Below are 21358 nucleotides of genomic sequence, written 5' to 3' on the forward strand. Positions count from 1 at the left end.
ATCACCCCTTATAGACTTCTTACATTAATTTAACAGTATCATTAACATGATAATGAAGTCATTCATCAATGATTCCATCCTTATACCATATATTTATAACAAAGGAAACAATCCTCAACTCCAACTATCTTCAATTAGTAACTTTATTCACTAGTTCATGTCTACTCCATCCATTTAACTTAATCAACATCAAGATATCCTTAAGCACATGCAAGAAAACAATACACACACCTCGTACAGTAGCTTCAAGTCGAAATCCAAGTTATATTCAGCTCACAACAACCCTCCATAGCAATACAACACCCTAGAAGTGACTTAAGCTAATCCAAGTACTATCTTGTAGTTTATCATCCTAACAACTTAACCAACATACAAGCAAGCTTAATCACAATTAGTAGGCTGTTATAATCACCTTAGAAAGCAGCAAAAACTTGGGATTTCATCCAAATACAGCCCACAACAATCCTCAATGACAACACAACCTCAAGGAGGTGTTGTTCTTCACTAGAACTAAGTTTTGGTGTTGAAACATGGTGTAATCACTTTGGAATCACTTCAAACCCTTGTGGTATATGTTTAGGAGGGTTAGGAGAAGTTTGGAGACGACGTTTAGTTGAAAAATGAGCAAAAATAGGCATCCAAATCGTTTATAAATTGAAGTAGGTCAACCACCGGCTAAGTGGGTCCCATTGGGAGCAGCTTGCGCTGTCTCGCGAAAACGCGAATATCTCTCTACTCTGATGTCGTATTGACAAACGGTTTAATGAGTTAGAAACTAAACTCGTAGATGTTCAATTTGGTACGTAGATCACCCCATAATTCCAAGTATATTTGGAGAAATGCTCATCTACATTTGACCTAATTTTCAGCAAAATTATGAATGTAACTTGTGATGACCTTTGCCAACTCTTGTTCCACAACTTGCTTGCCTTCAAAACGTAGCAAATGACTATCATACGACTAAATTAACTCATAGCATAACCTCCTTATCATGTTGAGAACTCTAGCCTCCCCCAAAGTACATGTTATAACATTCCAAACTTGTCGACTTTCGACGAAACTTATTTTCTTCAATTGGTTTAGCTTCTAAGCTTTCCAACCCTCTTGGTACTCGTTATCCATGATCTTAAATATTTGTAACCTTCAAGGTAATATTATTAACTTAATTTATTTGCTTTCAAATATAATCTCATTTTCGAGCTTACATCAATGGCTTACGACGTACTCTCACGTATGAAAACGTGGGGTATAACAGTTGTCATCAACTGCCCCCCCTTTTTCCTACATTACCATTCTCCATTGTTACGATTTGTTGCCCTGTCTGACTTGTACTTGCCTCTTCTCAAATTTAATGCTTGACGGGTATTGCTGATTCAATTTCACTTCAACTAACACTCTTGCATATGTTAATCTATCCTTATTTGTACTAGCAACATCTGCCTTTAGAGGCTTTCCAATCAACCCAGCTATTTTTGTAAGAGCCGCTTGCCCCCAATATTTGATATCTAGCCCTACCAATCTCACCCAAATAGGAATGTTCTCCATTTGCTCCTTTGTGATCTCCATATCTGGCTTCCATGACTTCACAATTAATGGTTTCCTGTCAAGCATTTGGACACCTTCTTCCACTGCTTTGCTTCTGCTTTCAACACTATGAAATCTCACCGGGAATACCCCTCTGTTTAGTTGTGCTACCTTGTCAATCCCCAGAGTTTCCCAAATTCTCCTGAAATATCCATCAATTACTACTTGAGGTGGATTAGACCCTAAAATATAGCATACAACCGTTGTTGTCCAGTAATCCACCTCATCTTTAATGTCCGCCATTGTTATTTTCACATTCTGTTCAGTAGTTTTCGTGATTAGATCTAGACCTTCCTCTAGCGGTATTGTACCCAAAACATTGCTCCACGTTTTAGTACTTGAGTCTAGGGTTTTAGTCAAACCTGTACTTTTGCTCACCATATCTTCTTCTTCAACTCGATCTGCCCATGACGCTCTGCTCACCACTGGAATTTCTCCCTGTGGTGTGGTAGGATTTGAAATCTGGTTGATATCCAAAGGTATAATTTCTTGGATCGCATTGATACTTTTCATTTTCTTCGCATCTTCCGATTACGGAACTCCCATGCGCACTGAATTTGTTGTCTGACTTCCTTGGATCTTCTGACCTCCGCCTCCATTCCTCGATTTTCTCGCCATTTCAGCTGTCGGTGAGAGAGAATCGCATTCTAGAGAGAGAAAGTCTCTTAAAGGTCAATGCAAATGCAAATTGCACAACTTGTTTCAGCCATCCATTTTTCTTTTTCTTTTATTTATTTTAAATAGGTCCCACTGGTATGAAATAAAAAGTTTGGATAAAGACGAATCTAAGTATCGATTAGGTGATTGTTCTGTAATAAAAAGAGAACAGATTGAAAAAAATTACTCCTAAAGGAAGTTCTGCTTTCTGCGGGCTTTGCTCACCAAAATTGTGCTCAAGGCATATCCATGTTATTTTTGTTTGTCAACTTGGAAATCGTATATTGTAGTTGTATTTTTCACTTAAACAATTCTTTAGACAAAGTCGCACAGATATACTTTTGTAATAAGGAAGAGGTGCATGCTTTCCTTTTCTTCTCAACTAAATGGAGCCAGGAGCCCTCTATTTTCTTTAGTTATTTGATTCTGCAGAAAAGTCCACTTGAAATTGACTATAACTAGCCAGGAATTGCTTTTTTAAGTGTTTTTTTCTTTGTTTTTATTATTATTTAATTTGGCCCCAGGAAGGTCTGCGGCATTACATAATTTTGTTTCTTAGACTAGACAAGGCATGTAGAGTTGGGAGAAAGGATAGGTTATAACTACTTTAATTAGTATATGTGCCCGCTAGCTACACACAGTTGACACTATTTCACAAGACCATATAAGACAATCAAGTAAAGATAAGCCAGTGATTAATGGCTTAGTTACCTAATTCAGTGCTGCAATATTATTCCAACTTGTAAGCACCGATTTGAAAATGGAAAAGAACAGTCGCCCATGTTATATTTTGTGAGCAGCCTCATTAATTTAGTAGCTTAATATGTTTGAACCCAAAAAACAGAACTTCACTTAGAAGTTGTTTTAGGTCTTAAATATGTTTTTTTTTTTGGCTTAAAATAAGCACGTAAAAATATATCATAATTGTCAATCTCAAAGTTTATATCAGCTTCAATACCTTATTGAATTGTGTGAACCGCTTATATAAATATTTATGTAGTTAGGAAAGACACACTTCTACTTATTTTAAGTCTGCATGATGCACTTTCCTCTCTCAAAAGCCAAGAAAGAATAAAACAACTTTTATTTTGAAAATTCCCAACAACTTATAGTGGTGTTTGATTGTAAGAATTATATTAACATTTTCAAAAAACAAATATATTTATGTTTTTCAAATGGACATGTTTTTAGATTAAAAAATGGAACATGAGATGTGCATACTCTCTAAGAGCTGGCTATTTATAGGCATTACACTTATCATTTCTCCAGCCAACTCTAGCATAGTAGCGCCAAATTTTGGAAGCAATAGCTCACACCCATAAAAAGAAACAAAGAAATATAAAGATATATTTCAACTGAGAAAACAAGGATTGTTTGGCTAAAATGATGGAGTTAATTATAAGTTAAGTAATAAAATAATAGATACTTTAGCAAAGTGCGCCCACAAACACAAATATATAGTAGTATAAATGTATAATATTGTATTAATGGGCGTTGTCATTTGTCAAAGTGAAGTAATCCCCAACTTAGATGCCAGCCACGCACATCTTAATCATGAACATTGAAGGCGAACCAAGGAGAAAGAGAATGAAAGTGACGTCCTCTCACAACAAGAAAGCGATAAATTTTATGCCATGAACGTTACATGCAACGTTCCCACTCTAAGCCTTTTCCTACTTTATATTCTTCGTCTTATATATAGCTCTAAATCTTCATCTATCTAAACCAAAGTCCTACAAAATACTTTGCCTTTTACTGCCAATCGTCTCAACTTTCTGTAGCCATGGTAAGTGCTCGCTTTCCATTTTCTGTAGAAAAAAAAAACACTAAATTAATGCCATAATGTTGTTGTTTCTAAATTTGTTTTGTGTGCTATTAGGAGGAGGGTAAAAGCACAGAGTATAATTCTGTGACTTCAAGCAAAACTAAAGGAAAAGGTGGATTTAGAGCTACCACCTTCATCTATGGTAAGAATTTTAATTTCCAATTAAAGTACTTGTAATATAAGAACTTGTTAATCATGTACCTGGTTTTTGATTGGCCAATTTTTGTATAGGTTTGTTTGGGTTAGAAAACATGGGGTTTATTGCAGTCATGGTGAGTTTTGGATTATACTTCAGTTTTGTGATGGGATTTGACCTCACTGGCTCAGCTAATACTCTCACTAACTTGATGGGCTCGACCTTCTTGCTCTCCATTCTTGGTGGCTTCATTTCTGATACTTACATCAACAGATACCACACTGTCCTAATTTTTGGACCCTTTGAAATTCTAGTAAGTTAAAGATCTTAGCATCTATATCTACATTTTATAATAAGACAATAAAGTAGTTCATCTGAAGAAAAAACAAAAACTAACCAATGTGTTATGGTATGTTTGGCATGACCGGAGTATCTTTCCAAGAAAATGTTTTCCAACGAAACGTCCTGATTTTTTGGTGTTTGGTGATTAGAAGATAATATCAAAAGGGACAAAATGATTTTCCTCCATTATTTTTGAATGGAAGTTAATTTTTTTTTTTTTACAATTCCCTTAACTTTTACGTTCTATCACTTGCTCCAATTAACCGTTAAAAATTATTGTCAATCTTAATACTTATTGTAACTTCATGAAATAATATTAAATTTGCTAATATTGTTATTAATCGTAATATAATCTTTATAGAAGATAGTTTTCGCTGACCAACCAAACACCAGAAAATATTTTTCGAAAAAATATTAAATTTTTTTTAGTATGCCTTCCGTGCTACCAGATTACACACACATGACTCTGAAATACTTTATGATGATGATGATGATTGTAGGCATTTGCATTGATAACAATTCAAGCACATTATAAGAGTTTGCAACCAGAATGTGTGGTGCCAAACTGCATATCAGGATGGAAAGCTGTATTCTTCTATGCGTCACTTTGCTGCTTTGCATTGGGGAGTGGTGGGGTTAGGGGAGCATTGCCAGCATTGGGTGCTGACCAATTTGATCACAAGGATCCAAAAGAGGCTAAGGCTCTCGGAAGATACTTCAATTTGGTATTGCTTAGCTCTGTGATTGGTGGGGCTTTTGGAGTTACGTTTGTTGTCTATGTTAGTACAGTTAAAGCTTGGTGGAAGGGTTTTCTCATCAGTTTGGTTGGTACTTCACTTGGTTTTGTTTTCTTTGCCTTTGGAAAACCTTTCTTGCGCCTTCAACGTCCTGCTGGAAGCCCTCTTACTAGAATTTTCCAGGTTTATATCTTCTTATTCTGCTTTCTGTTATATGCCAATTTGAAGGAAAATTGATATGAAAATGTGTTTGAAAGTAAATCATTAAAACCAGAGGGCTTAAACTTGATGGTTTTTTTCAGGTTATCGTTGTAGCAATCGAAAACCGAAATTTGCAAATACCAGAAAATATTGACGAGCTGTATGAGATTAATGATAAAGAATCAGACTCGTCACAGCAAAAACTTGCACATACTAAACAATTCAGGTGATGTTACTTTAATTCTCTGATTGAATACTAAGAAAAGACAGTATTTTCAATCTTATTTGTTGAGTATATATTTATTTTTAATGAAAATCCAACTTGGTTTAAAGAGATAAAAGCAAGAGGGAAGGTGAGAAAGGGAACCCACTGCACAAAATTTTTTAGGTCCATTTCTAAAATATAATTAATTTCTTCCATTAAGCAAAAAAGGGCGTCATAGTTCCAAGAGAAAGTTTTCCATTTCTAAAAGGTTTCAAACATTACACTAGATCTTCCAATCATGCATGATGCATTCATTTTCTTCTTGTTATTTTCAACTCTTTTCTTTTTTTCTTTTTTTTCTTAACATTCTAATTAGAAAGGCGATAGTTCTAGATGCCATAGAACCCCATAATGATACCAAGTAACCAACAATTTGATATTATTTAGTTTTCTCTTTACTAGTACTTTTACTTTTCCACTTTCTAACTCACTCTCAACTTCATACTAATATATTAAGTATCTTATTAGTAGTAGTATGTTTAGTCATTAATTTTGTCGATTTTATGCACAAAGACACACGACCTTTACATAATTCCTAGTGGCTCTATAATAATGTCGAGTGGGTTAACGTATCTGTTTATGAGTGTGTATACGTATATTAACTGTTGATATAATATTGTGAATTACGCAGGTTCTTAGACAAAGCTGCAATCCTTCCTAAAACTGTTGAAGCCACTCCATGGACAGTTTGCACTGTGACACAAGTTGAAGAAGTGAAAGTGTTAACAAGAATGTTACCTATCATAGCTAGTACAATTATAATGAACACATGTATGGCCCAACTCCAAACATTCTCAGTAGCACAAGGCTATCGAATGAACCGTTTCATAAGAAACTTCGAGGTACCAGCACCCTCAGTGCCCGCGATTCCATTAATCTTCATGTGTATTCTCATCCCAATTTATGACATGTTCTTCGTCCCCTTTGCTCGAAAAATCACCAAACATCCCTCGGGGATCACTCAACTCCAACGTGTTGGGGTCGGGCTAGTCCTATCGATCGTGTCCATGGCTGTGGCTGCTCTAGTTGAGATCAAAAGAAAACACCATTCATTGCAAAATCCATTAAAACCTATTCATCTAGCTTGGCTAGGATTTCAATATGCTATTTTTGGAATAGCTGACATGTTTACCTTAGTGGGCTTGCTTGAATTTTTCTACAAAGAAGCACCTGCTGGAATGAGGTCCTTATCCACTTCATTTACATGGATTTCAATTTCTTTGGGCTACTTCTTGAGTAGTGTCCTTGTAGAAATTATCAATTCAGTGACAAAAAGAAGAGCACCAAGCAAGAAAGGATGGTTAGTGGGCTTAGACTTAGATCAGAATAATTTGCACCTCTTCTATTGGTTCTTGGCTATTCTTAGTGGGCTCAACTTTCTGAACTACCTCTTTTGGGCCTCTTGGTACAAGTACAAAACAGATGAAATTGTGGAGCCCAAGCCCAATATAGGTGATTCAATCAGCTTGTCCAAATCAGTGTCTGTGAGTAGGGTGCCATTGCTTAAGCCCAGTGACAATGCATCAGCAATGCCTATAATTGAAGAATGCTCCAATGGGCACACTGAGGAAGGTAATGAAAATTCATCAGCAGTGCCTAAAATAGAAGCAGCATCCTGAGGGAACTGAGAAGAATGCCCACAGTTGAAACATCATCTACTGAACATGATATTAGTGTGAAAAATTAACTAAAAATAATACAAATGATCTTTTTATCAGTCACCTGACAAAAAGAAATTGGTTGCACACTCATAATGTGTTTTTTCATCTCATATTTTATTAAGTATAATTTGGTGTTTTATTCATGCATCTACATTAGTTTTTTCTGATTAGTGTTTAACTCTTTTCATGCCCACCCGATTGGGGAAATTTATGATGATTGACGTTTTATGTAATAAGATTGCAAAAGCTTAAAGTGCAGATTAGAGAATGTCTCATCTCTTGATTTTCCATTCTTGTTTATTCCACAAACTAGTTAGTACAATTAAGACGAAGATTGCTCGTTACTAGAAATATAGATATAACTTTGGAAAAAATACTTCAAAACTTCGAGACAATTATTTGTGGTTTGACCGAGCTGGGGAAATAGTTGAGCTAATTGGTGATGATTTCGCAGGCTGGATAATAATAAATTATTACTTATTTAATTGTGGAAAGGTAAATCACACAACCTAAAAATAAAATAGAGTTTTTTACATGCTTGATCCTTTTTTAACAATTATTTAAAAAAATAGCATCATTTCTTGTTTATTCCATAAAGAGCACTTTTTATGTTGTTATTAGCATATTATAAAAATTAAGCTCAACATTTAATAAGTTACTCCCTCCGGTCCAAAATAAGTGATTTTTTGGCCTTTTTCTTGTGGTCTAAAATAAGTGATTTTTCCAGATTTCAAGAATGAATTAATTATTTTTTTCCTACATTGTCCTTGGAGTAAAAAGTGTTGGAATATATATTAGGAGTGTTTATGTGATATAGTAAAGGTTAATATGGTCAATTCTATTGCTAATTAATGCTGAAAGGTGGATTTCTTAATTTGTGTGAAAACATCCAAAAAATCACTTATTTTGACTACAGCGTAAACATTCTCAAAACCCCAATATGAGAATTGAAATCATAATCATGCTTCAATGGATAAAAACAATGAACTGATGATGATTTGCTTTTATTGATGCAAACTTATCGATCACAAAAAGAAGGCAACGGCACTTATATAATTTAAAACGCAAGAGCTTTTGACTTGTTTGTTTTTCTCATTGATTGATTATCCATCTTTGAAGTCGTTATACACGAAGAAAAACCAACAAACATGATTAAATATTTAAAGACACAATTCCGTAACTGCCGAAGGTATATGTAATTCTTAAACAACAACTCGTTCATAAAAGATTATTCCTTTTAAAGAAGATTATCGGTTCAAATAATCCAGGCTACTGATACCACATGTAAACAAAAATTTAATTCATATCAAGATATTGAACATGATAATCTTACGTAAAATTGTTATAGAAAACATACTTGAAGAAAAATCCATTATCGTAAAGCGGAAACGTTAAATGAAATTAGTTTCTCGCCCCTTACCCTAACTTTACGTTACCGCCGCCTTTAGTGATGGAAGAGAGAAATAAAAATACGGTAACCCTAATGGGTGGGGAGAGGACCAATTTATAGAGGTTCTCACTTAGTCGGGTACGTCCATCAAGTAACCGATCGGACGGATGAGATTCGATCATTAATTAAATATTAATTATGGGCCTTAAACCGATTGGGCCACACACACGTAGGAAAAAATAACTTAAGCGGATTCAAAGTTTAACATTTGTGGGTTTAATATTGAGAAATTTTCAGAAACCACTATGTTTTAGTGGTTATTAGCTAGTTGTAGCTACCATATACTATATTACTTCCTATAGCTATGTTTTCAGATTTTTTAGAGTGTATTCGATGTATTTAAGCTACTGTATTCATGAATACAGTAGCATTTCTAGGCGTGAAATAGGGGATTACAGCTAGACAAATTTCGTATTCGAGTGTATTCGATTGTATTCATAGCGTGAAACATGAGATTACAGCTGCACAGATTATTGTATTCGACTGTATTCACGGCGTGAAATAGGGGATTGGACTGTTTTTAAACGAAAAGTGAATCAATTAACATAATAGACTCCTAATATAACTCAACAAACTCAATTATAATACACAAATTTTGTATTTCCAGTTATAAAAAAGATTCTCAACCGAAAAACACCCCAAAAATATAGCAATCTTCAGAGAAATTATTTAATGCATCTGAATACATAAATTATATTAATTAAAAAAAATATATGAATACATTCATGGAATATAGTGATACAGTGAATACAATGAAATACATAAATACAGCGGGATACATTAAAATACAACGAAAAAAAAGACAATGAATACAATGAAATACATATATTACAGCGCGATACATTGAAATACAATGAAAAAAAAGACAATGAATACAATGAAAAATATGGAAATACGCGAATACATTAAAATATATTAACAGAAAATTCAAGTTGCTCAGCCCCCAATTCCGTCGTCTTTGTCCACACCGGCGAATCTGTGGCGGCCTAAGAGGAGAATTGGTTCGAAAGCTTTGTAATGGAGGATTTCAGGCTGGACTAACTCGATCGGAACGCCGTTGATTTTGATGAGGCCTTTCCCGCGTTTGCAGTGGGTTACTGCTACCGCCGTCTTCTTCCGCCCGAAACATTGAACTGATTATGCCGCTGCCGGAGCCGCCGCTGGTGCTGCCATGTTCTTATGCTTTCTCTGGCTTCTACTGTATTGGAGAGAAACTCTAACCCCAAGCCTCTAGGTTTTAAGGGCAGAGAGGGAGAACGTGCAATTAGATTAGAGAAATATTTAGAGGTTATTAGAATTTGATGGGAGAGAGAAAAATAATACAAAGCTTATTTTATGGCTTAAGGGTAGGAGGTGACTATAAATAGATATTTGGCTATAAAAAATCAAAAGGTAGCTATGGAATATAATTTTTTAAAAAGGTATTTATTTAAAATAAATAAGGTATCAACCTTTGTTGTAGGAGGTAACTAATCCTTTAATATTTAAGTTCTTGCCACTGACCTAGTTAAACTTTTGAAATCATGGTTCAAAACTAAATATTAATAATGTTCTAATAACTTTTACGTATATTTTTATGCTTTGTATTGAAATTTTGGGTTTAGTTGAACCAATTATTTAATTGATTTGGTCCATCACTGCAGCACTAAGGAAGATATCAAACAAGCTTGAATTGAACACGAAACAAAGAACACCAAAAAATTCAAACGAAAACTCCATGGTAATCGACCCAGCTGCAACTGTACATGTGATCCATGGGACCAAAACCTCACGTGTGTTCCCCACTATATTAACACTTTATGGGATGAGAGTTGAGGCACCTCTTTCTTTAATTAATCTCACGCGACCAAAACCACCACAATATGGTCATTGGTAATAACCCGAATCATGTTCCTTTATTGGTTTTTCATGGTTGATCACATGTTGATTAGCTAATTAACAGCTGTTGTTTGCTAATTTTTCATCTTAGATTTTGGAATCAGCTGCCTAATTGGAGAATAATTATTTTGCAGCCATTATCTAGTACTACATAATAACGCGTGACCATATTTTTAAATGTATGGACGTCTTCATTCTTTATCTTAATTAATTTCCTACTCTTAATTTCTCGTTTTCCGCTGTTTCAGTGTTGATGCCATTGGCGTATTCGCAATGCCATTAGTATAAATCGAAATAATTCGACGCTTTATGTGAGTCAAGGAAACAACATCAGAGTCCATTTTAGCCGTATTTTAAAATTTTAAAATATTTAAAATTATAACACCACAAAATATTTGGATATGCATTTTAATTAATGTGCATCATTACAGAATGAGGCACCATTTGTGGCACTATCGTCCAAGCTAAAATAGAGTTTCACTCGCTTATCTTGTTTGTAGCGAATGAGTTGTATCACCATGTAATAAGTTATTGTAAGTGGCGGGAATCGTGAACCCTATTATAAGGGAAAATTCCTAGACGACAACGAGAAGAGTCATGTATGAGTAAAAGCGGGAGAACTAATGGGGAGGGGTGGGGGTCATATTATCCATCTAGAGTCTTTAATTTCTGTAGTTGATTAAATAGTACTACTCACGGGTGTACACATCAAATCGAAAAATCGCACCAAATCGAAAAGTCAAATCAACCGATTAAAAAACCCGACTTAGTTTGGTTTGATTTGGTTTGGTATTGAGTAAAAAAACCCGAACCAACCCGACATATAAATATATAATTTATATATCACTACTAGAAATTCGGCAAAAACCGACCAAGAAAAATCGACCAACTTTGGTCGGTAAAAAAAGGCCAAAAACCGACCAAAGTTGGTCGGTTTTTCAAAATATTTTTATTTTTAATTTTTTTTTTACGAAACCAACCAACTTTGGTCGGTTTTCTTTGGAGCAAAAATGCGGGAAACTATTTTTAATTCCCGCGAAATTTATTTTTCAAGAAACCGACCAACTTTGATCGATTTTTGCAATTAAAATAAATAAAAATCAATATTAAAAAACCTACCAACTTTGGTCGATAAATTCGGCCAGTCATTTTAAAAAATCGACCAACTTTGGTCGGTAATTTTATTTTTAATAAAACCGACCAACTTTGGTCGGTTATTTTCGTGCGAAAATACAATTAAAGAGTATAAATAAATAAAAAGACAATCTTAAAACAAAATGCACCAATGGTCTAGTGGTAGAATAGTATCCTGCCACAGTACACACCCCGGTTCGATTCCCAGACGGTGAATCTTTTGATTACATAATTAAAATACCGACCAACTTTGGTCGATTTTTTTTTGCAAATTTTTTTTTTGAATTTAATTTACCGACCAACGTTGGTCGGTAATTTCCGACCAACTTTGGTCGGTATATTAAAACGACCATCAAAATATCATCCAAGCGTATTTGGTCGCATTTTGGTCGGTAATTGGCCATAACCGACCAAAGTTGGTCGGTTTTTTTGGTCGGTATTTACAGGATTTCTAGTAGTGTATATATTTTTTTTAAGATTTATATAGAATTTTCTTTAAAAATTGTCTAGAAATATTTGGGATTCTCTTGCGGGATATAAATTTTAATAGAATATGAAGTGCTCGATATTTATTGACCTTAAATAATGGGTTGTATGATCACTTTCTTATCAAGTGTTATTGAAATGCGTCTATCTCTTTGTTCTTCCATATTCATATCTTAAGATCTATTAAATTCTTATATCTTTTTTGATGTGAGTGGTTATTAATATTTAGGTATCATATTGATTTTTATGTTTAATTACTAAATTCGGTTAACCTGAAACTGTATATCAACGAAAAATTATTATCAGACGACTAAAAATATATATAATTATCATGTGTTACTAATAGAATTCTCCCATAAGAATATTTAATCGATAATATGTTTGTCAATTTCTTATATTTTTACTAAATAGATATTTACTTATCAAATATTTAAAAAGGTAAGATTGAAATAATATGTAAGTAACAAAAAACCTGAAAATACGAAAAATCCGACAAAACCGAACCAATCCAAACCGATATAGTTGGTTTGATTTAGTTTTGATAAAAACCGAACCAACCCGATCCATATACACCCCCAGTACTACTCACTCCTTTTTCTTTTTTTTTTTTATAAAATAAAAAGGAAAGATTGCCATGAAATGAAACATAGGAAGTAGTATAACGTAATTGTTGGAAACTGGTAGTAGAAAGTTTAAGGAGAGTCACGAAAGTAGAAATACTAATAAAGGTGGTACACAGCTCAAGAGTTTGTAGGAACTTTAGGAAAAGACAAAGACTTTGTATTCTATCGGTCACTACAACTTTTCTCCAAGGATTTAAAGGGGTCATGATTTTCTCGTTTTGTCGGCAGATTTTTTCTTACACAGGTTATCTCCCAAACACTCTTTAAGATAGTTATTATGCCCACGTACACTAATATTAGATTGGTTATGTTGATTGTTGAACTGCTTGCCCTACTTTATTGAATTGCTGTTGAAATAAAGTTGGCAAGTACTGTTACAATTTTGTAGGGATGAATTGAACTGTTGTTGACCTAGAGATGAGATGGCGTGAATGGAGCTTTGTGTTTGATATTTTTCTCCTTTTTCATGATATTAGTTACTTCTATTTTTGGTTAGGTTAGGTATTGGGATGTCGAAAATCTCAAACATTTTTCATTTACGGTGGTCAATTTTGCCAAAAAGAACCTTAGAAAAGGCAAGGTAATATATAGTAGACCATTATTAATCTTGGTATATTCCAAAAATAAGGGACTTGATCTTGACAGGACATGAGAAATATATATGTGTATATATAAAGTTCTAGAAAATATAAAAAGGATTATTGCAGAGACGGGGATCGCTATCCGATAGTTACAACTCTGATTCACCTTGTACTAATGTTCAATCGCACCAGAAGCTCTCTCGTCTTCTATATATTTTTCCTTTCTATATAAATTAAGGTCCATCTCCACCCTGAAGGATTTTTTTTTTGAGAAATAAACTTAAAAAACAAAATAGAGAAACTACGATCACTATATGTCATATTAAAATTACAGCATTAAGGTATATGACTATATATTTAAGTTCTAGTTTTTATAATACTACATACATGAAGTTTTAGTGGACAATATTACCTAATAACATCGGTATAAAAAAAGAAAAGACGTGTTAAGTTTTAGGAAGCTTTTCCATTAAGGAGTCAATAAAATTCAACTGTTGTCCAAGATTTCTCTATTTAATTAATGGCAATAAATAAATCATAAATACGTAAGGCAAGACTTCAGAAACAAACAACTGAACAAGTATGATAAAGAAAATGAATGTTAAGCCTAACTAAACCTTACTGGTACCATAAATATTGGTAAATCTCGCGCTGTTATCATGATAAAGAAAATGAACTATGAACCTTAGTCTAATACTCTAACTCATCCCCAAAAATTACATTATAATGTGAAAATTGCCCATGACCAAGAGACCAAGAAACCCTTATTAAGAACCTACTTAAATTAAAGAAAGGCTCAGATTTCCTAAAAACTTAAGAGAAAGATTATCAACTCAAAGAAAAAAAGATAAATAAATAAAAGGGGGGGGGGGGAGGGGGGATGAGAGACTTTGAAATACTGTAAGACCATCACATTTGCCAACTTGCAAATGTGATCCGTCGTATAACATCTCATTGTTATGTATAATGTTATTATCAATAATAATCATTTAGGAAACTTGAATAGACTAAAAAATAACTCTTCTCCTTTGGGTTGGGATACCCCATAATTGAAACAAAGTTGTGATTAACACTTCTCGAAAGATGAAGAGATGTCATAATTTCTTGCTCCATGCTATCATCTTTTTTAATTTTTCGAAGCGTACGTGCATATTGAACCTCAGGCCAAAAAGAGCGAATACTACAACTATATTTATTTAATGTCTCTAAATGCAAGAAAATACTACAAACAATGATGCCATGGAGGAAAAATGAAGTTCCCTTGTCCCTTTTAGAGTCTTATCGATTTATGCCAAAACATGAATTAATTCATGAGAAGTAGAGTTGCAAACTCAAATGCATCACGCAGCCTCAAATATAGAAAACTCGGAAGAAGACATTATTTGCCACGATAAAGAGCGTTGCGTTGCGTATGGATCTCTACTTCTTATTGTATTTTTCTCTGAATACAAAGACAAATCTTTTTCATTAAATTAATTTTCATTCCATCTGCTTCTAATGTGGACTTTAGGATTTGATTCACTTTGGCAGATGGAAGCCCACGAGAGAAGCAGTTGTCGCAAAATACAGATCCAAAACACCCATATCTCAGACCTCAATTGTACATGTACCTCTTCTTCCATGTTACACTAGCTAGCTGGCTATCTTGGTGCATGGTATTTTATATTAGACAAATCAGATGATCTGTACTCCAACCTTTCAATTTTCTTTCAAGTTTTCTTATTAAGGGGTTGGATCGCTTACCTCTGAGTATATATAAATTTTTTGCTCTCGGATTAGTCCGTTTTGAAACCCCTTTGTACATGGGCAGAGCTAGGTTGATGGAAGGGGTTCGACAGAATATTATATTAGATATATACTGTGAGATCACTCTATAACAACATTTCTATATAACAGTCATTTACTATATAGGCCAAATTTTTCTTAGAACCGTTTTTATGTTATGTTATAACATACAGTGGCAGATTCAGAATTTATAAATTATGGATGCTCAACTTCTTAATTTTAATTTGAAATTCATGAAGAGAAATGGGTGTTCGACAATAAATTTATGTGAATCATTAATTTCTCTATATTAATAAATCAAATAGTGTAGTACTCCAAATGTAATGTGTGCTTAGCACCCAAACCTATCAATGTAGTTCCGTCATTGATAATATATGTCCTCTATAACAACACTTTACTATAACTAGTATTGAAATAAACGAGAGGGTTATAAAGATTTTTGACCGTATAAGGTTAATTAAAATGAATTAATACACCAATTACTCATTAGAGTCAAGCTCGAAAAGATGAAAAATCGATTATTTTCTTGAATTCAAAATTGATTTCATCGGGACATCAAATGATCCCGACCCCTCTTTTACTATTTTTGAATATTACTGAAGTCTATCGACTAGTGAATAATTGGTTTGGTTTACAACCCTAATTGAAACATAGTTCAAAAGTTTTCTGCAACTTGAGTTAATGGAATATGAATGTGACATGAATATACCATTTTTGCACGTAAATTTGAGGAATGATGTAACATGACTTTGCAAGGTGTAGTTTGTTTTGAAATTATGTGAGATTTGTTTTGAAGTGATAGGTCCGGTTTCATAGTCCAACCTTGATTATATCACCTCTACTTAATAAGCATCTCTCTTCGAAAAATTTTATTTTGTGTCTCACACAACTGAGTATAGTTGTGTGAGGCCTCTTTTTTGTCTCACAATTGTGTGGTCCCAGAATTTTGTGGAACCAAATGTGTAAGAGATGGGTCCACAAATATGTGAGATAAAAAGAGTCCTCACACAACTAGTGTAAGTTGTGTGAGACACAAAATAAAATCACTCATCTCTCTTATGACTATATTGTCCCCTTTTGCATTGTCTTTTCGTAAATCTCTTTCTACCACTTTATCTTTTTTTTTTTTTTTTTGGATCTCTCTTTGTTCTTAAAGTAATTGACAAATTTAACTAAACCGATTCTGTGTAACTTTTGAGATTTTCATTTACCAAAAAGGACAAAAAAGGATTGCTTAAAAGATAGAAAAATTAGAGAAACTTCAGTTACTACGATACGTTCTTGTAACTTTTTAATTATCTATTTGAGTTTTGCATATATTAACTTTAATTCGCTAGAAGCTTACTAATTAAATTTGGTGGAATTGTAGAGGAAAGAAGAAATACGAGTTAACATAATCATAGGGTTGGCTGGTTCAGTCTGAGATTATATCAATCGAGAATAAGAATCCACATTAAATGCAGTTTGCCATAGAATTTTGAGACTCTTTAAATTTATATTTCTTGTTGTGTGGAATAGTTCATCGGAAGTAGTATATAATATTATATTTTTTTACCGTGACAATGATCATGATATTGACCAATACCTGCTTTGACCTCTGACGCATGCCATGCACTTAACCTTAATGAAAATATTCGGCCAACTACATCTACCGCCCATTCAACTTGGCTCCATTTTTTATTTTGGCACTCTATCTCTGCCTTGTTCCATTTTGGCCCTTCAACTCTATTGCATATGTTCCATTTTGGCCCTCCAACTCTATTTCTTATGTTCCACTTTAACACAAAAGTTGAAACCGGTGCAAAAAATATAGCGCGTGTGTATAAACAAATATGAGGTGTAATAATATCCAATTAAATGTTGCCACCTTATTTTTTCATTCCATGTCAAATGGGTCAATACTAAAATACCCGAACCCGATCGTATTTTTTCATCCACTATTGCCCATCTTCATTCTCTAAGTTCCAAACCTTTCATCTGCCGATTTCATACTGGCCCNACTTCTACTCGGAACTATGAGCTGGATCACTACTACTACCCACTACTCTCACTACTGTAACTATACATAACAAAATAAAGAAACACACACACACACACACACACACACACACACACACACACATATATATATATATATATATATATATAAACAGAGCAAAAATTAGGCATTTACAGCTGCCCCTCTTTGCTCGAGAACATGAAGAGTTTTCGTATAAAGATAGTGAATGCCATGACTATCTCTTGCTCACCTATGACTCTAATGAAAGCGTTTTTGAAAAAGGGGTGACCGAACCTTGCTTCCGAGGTTGCCTACATATCCTTGGCTGTAAAGGAATCAGGTCAGTGTAGTTCTGGAGAATGTTTTGGTAGCTGGGACTACCAGACACTGGAATTAAGACGGTTGTTGCTGTTGCTGTTGCTGTTGTTGTTGCTGTTACATGCTTCTTACATCAAAAGAAAAAAAAGGAAAAGCACTACATATGTCTGCAAACTAAGAGTACAAAATTCCTATCTACGTGTCTTCTGGAGTCAAATCTTGATTCTTGACTTGCTCGCTTGTGTTGACCTTAGATTGGATCTTGATTCTCTTTGAAGAAACGATTATGACTCAATCTCGATTGCTTGCTTTCTGGATCAGAATCTGAGAAAACGAAACTTGAGAAGATGTGTTGCCGACACGTTGTCAAAGTTAACTCAAAACTATCCTGCGATCGCCCTTCTGATGATAAATGAAACTGCAAGCTTCGATCGGCATAATCTGTGCTCTGCGGCGAGACCTGCAAAGTCATCAAAACGAACAAAACGAACAAAAATTTTCTGCCCCAGTTTGGACTAGGAAAATTTTGTGAGTTATTAGCGAAAGCTATAAACTATCTAATTTATTGAAGGCAAAGGAATTAAAGGTGGTACCCTGTATTACTAGGAAGGAAATGGAATCAGGTGTTAGCACCATGTATTATTGATAAAGTGCTGGATCCCCCTAGGCGAAAGGATTTTATCTGAGTTAAGCTGCGTGAAACAACCTGAGCGAAGAGTACTTCTACTCGGAACTATGAGCTGGATCCCCCTAAAATGATTCTACCTGAGTTAAGCTACATAAAACACCCTGAGCGAAGAGTACTTCTACTCGGAACTACGAGCTGGATCCCCCTAGGCAAAAGGATTCTACCTGAGTTAAACAGTGTAAAACACCCTGAGCGAAGAGTATTTCTACTCGGAACTATGAGCTGGATCCCCCTAGGCGAAAGGATTCTACCTGAGTTAAGCTGTGTAAAACACCCTGAGCGAAGAGTACTTCTACTCGGAGCTATGAGCTGGATCTTTTTCCCCCTAGGCGAAAGGATTCTACCTGAGTTAAGCTATGTAAAACACCCTGAGCGAAGAGTACTTCTACTCGGAACTACGAGCTTGATCCCCCTAGGCGAAAGGATTCTACCTGAGTTAAGCAGTGTAAAACACCCTGAGCGAAGAGTACTTCTACTCGGAACTATGAGCTGGATCCCCTAGGCGAAAAGATTCTACCTGAGTTAAGCTACGAAAATGGGAGATGTGAACAATAGTGATGCATGCTAAAAAGAGAAAAAATGGAGATTTTAAGAAGCTTACGTTTGGTGACGTTCATCTTTTAGAATTTCCATTCTGCACCGCTTTGTTCCTGCTTCAAACAAAGAGAGATTTATGAGTTTTCAAAGTGGTGGTTGGTTTGTGGCCTTGATGCCTTGAGTAGTTTGATTCACGGCCACTGCTGTCGAAGAACCGATTCTGTCAGCGTGGTACCGAGATGCTCGGCTGCTCTGTATCATTTTCTAGAGACCTTGGATTTACATTATTTCCCCCAACTGTTTCATACCCAGATGTCCATGGTACCACTACCCTTGTCTCTAAGGCAATGCATTTTTTTTCTTTAAAATCAAACTCAGTTGTCTTGCACCCAGTATCAGTTTGTGTCCGTAGTGCTTATCAACTTTCTCATGAAGCAGGTCCTGCTCATGCGACTTTTTAGTTTCTTTAAAACACTTTGTTTGCTTTATCAAATGAGATCTCAGATGGATTCGTGCCTTCGCCAATGCCATATATGCCCCAAATTGTGCTCGATATTACGGGGGAATTGTAGCTAGTTTTGCAGCCATTTCTTTGTTTTGCTTTTGATGCAGGATTAGACCGAAAGGGACTCAAAGAAAAATTATGGTAAAAACGGAATAATAATTGAAAGTAAAAAAGAATAGTGTTTAAACAGAAGATGTCCCTTTACGAGGAAAGGAANTATCCCTGTCTCATCTGAAGGGATGATTCCAATCGATCAACTGAAGGAGTTCATCGAAGGAACCATTAAGAACAAATATGAAGTTGCTGCCAAATCCTCCCTTACATATGCAAAGCCGTACACTGCAAGGGTCGATATGTTGAAGATGCCTGCTGGCTATCAACCTCCGAAGTTTCAACAGTTTGATGGTAAAGGTAACCCAAAGCAACATGTTGCGCACTTCGTGAAGACGTGCAACAATGCTGGGACTTATGGAGATTACCTCATCAAGCAGTTTGTCCGCTCACAAAAACGAAATGCTTTTGACTGGTACACGGACCTCGAGGCTGGATCTATCGATAGCTGGGATCAACTAGAGCAAGAGTTCCTCAATCGCTTTTATAGTACGAGACGTACTGTGAGTATGATAGAACTTACAAATACTCGTCAAGGAAAGGGGGAACCAGTTATCGACTTTATCAATCAGTGGAGGAATGCAAGCCTCAACTGCAAAGACAGGGTTAGTGAAGCTTCAGGCATAGAGATGTGCATCCAAAGGCATGCATTGGGGATTGCGCTACATCTTGCAAGATATCAAGCCTAGCACATTTGAAGAACTTGCAGCTCGTGCCCATGATATGGAATTGAGCATGGCCTCCGCTGGAAATGAAAGGCTGCCCATCTATGAACCTCGCAAAGGGAATGACAAGCAAGAAGTCAGGAAGTGGGCCAAGTTCGTACCCAAGTCTGAAAGCAAAGAAGCTATGAATGTCAACACGTCACCAGAAGTTATAACAAAAAGCAAGAGAGAGCTCGTGGATCAAACACCGCAAATTTCTCTACAAGTTTCAGGCTTCAAGCAACCAAGTTCAAGTTCAAGAAATCAAGTTCAAGCTCAAGAACGAAGAACGAATCAAGATCAAGTTCAAGCAATCAAGCTCCAGCTGAAGCTCAAGAACAAGATCATCGTTCGTGAAAAAAATATAGATTCAAGATCAAGCTCAAATGCCCTTGAATTTATTTACTATTGGAAGGAAGAATCAGAGGATTCATAGAGATTGCACACTCAAATATTCGAAATCAAATACTACAATTATTGCGATATTTTCGGTCTTGATCTTATTTTCTCGATGCAAATTTATTATCCACAGTAAATATGGGTACTTCTTTTTAGTAGTTGATTATAGTTTTCAATTCACTTTAAAGATTACAGATCTTGTAATTTGATTATCTTCTACGAGATAATTTGAACTAATTACTGGTATAAAATGGCCGCCATTATTTGTAAGCAATGATTTGAATAAACCTTTCTAAGTTGCAACTGAACATTAAAACTTACCTGATGAATATGTGCCTAGCATTGCCAAATTTATTTAATACTATCCATATAGATATTATAAATTGTTAATTAATTAGTTATTCATGCACTAGATTTGATAGTTGCATATCTAACATTCTCACCTTTTCAGGAAGTGTATTGAGTTCTTTTATTCTCCTTAATTTATCTTTTATTCCCACGTATTTAATTTTTACCAAATTCCATACTCTCATTTATTTTGGTTTGTGGATTGTTCCCTCTAAAAACTTTTGCTGTGCTACTAACAAGTAATTCTAACTCTTAAAAACGCATGCACTAATTAAATAAGGATCATAAGCGTTATCATATACAATTAATTTCATTAGTACATAATTTATTTTAATTGATTTCTTGCTGCAATTCTTAATTGAAATTTTTTGATTTACTTTATTCAAAGCCCCCCCCCCCCCCCC

The 21358-nt window shown here is 34.9% G+C and overlaps 1 protein-coding gene across 1 annotated transcript; it reads left to right on the top strand.

Annotated features, from left to right (window-relative positions):
- Positions 1-3973: 3973 nt before the first annotated feature.
- On the top strand, positions 3974-7547 carry LOC109209444 (protein NRT1/ PTR FAMILY 4.5-like). Its single transcript, XM_019372712.1, has 6 exons — positions 3974-4027; positions 4121-4208; positions 4298-4515; positions 5045-5464; positions 5584-5708; positions 6379-7547. The coding sequence occupies exons 1-6, from the start codon at positions 4025-4027 to the stop codon at positions 7364-7366; spliced, it is 1842 nt and encodes a 613-aa protein (XP_019228257.1). The 5' UTR covers positions 3974-4024; the 3' UTR covers positions 7367-7547.
- The last annotated feature ends 13811 nt before the right edge of the window (positions 7548-21358 follow it).

Source organism: Nicotiana attenuata, unplaced genomic scaffold (genome assembly GCF_001879085.1).
Source record: "Nicotiana attenuata strain UT unplaced genomic scaffold, NIATTr2, whole genome shotgun sequence".
NCBI lineage: Eukaryota > Viridiplantae > Streptophyta > Magnoliopsida > Solanales > Solanaceae > Nicotiana > Nicotiana attenuata.

Excerpts from the sequence above, each read along its gene's own strand:
- LOC109209444 (XM_019372712.1), top strand. Across the intron at positions 4,516-5,044 it reads TTGGACCCTTTGAAATTCTA|GCATTTGCATTGATAACAAT; the intron begins GTAAGTTAAAGA and ends TGATGATTGTAG. Across the intron at positions 5,709-6,378 it reads GCACATACTAAACAATTCAG|GTTCTTAGACAAAGCTGCAA; the intron begins GTGATGTTACTT and ends TGAATTACGCAG.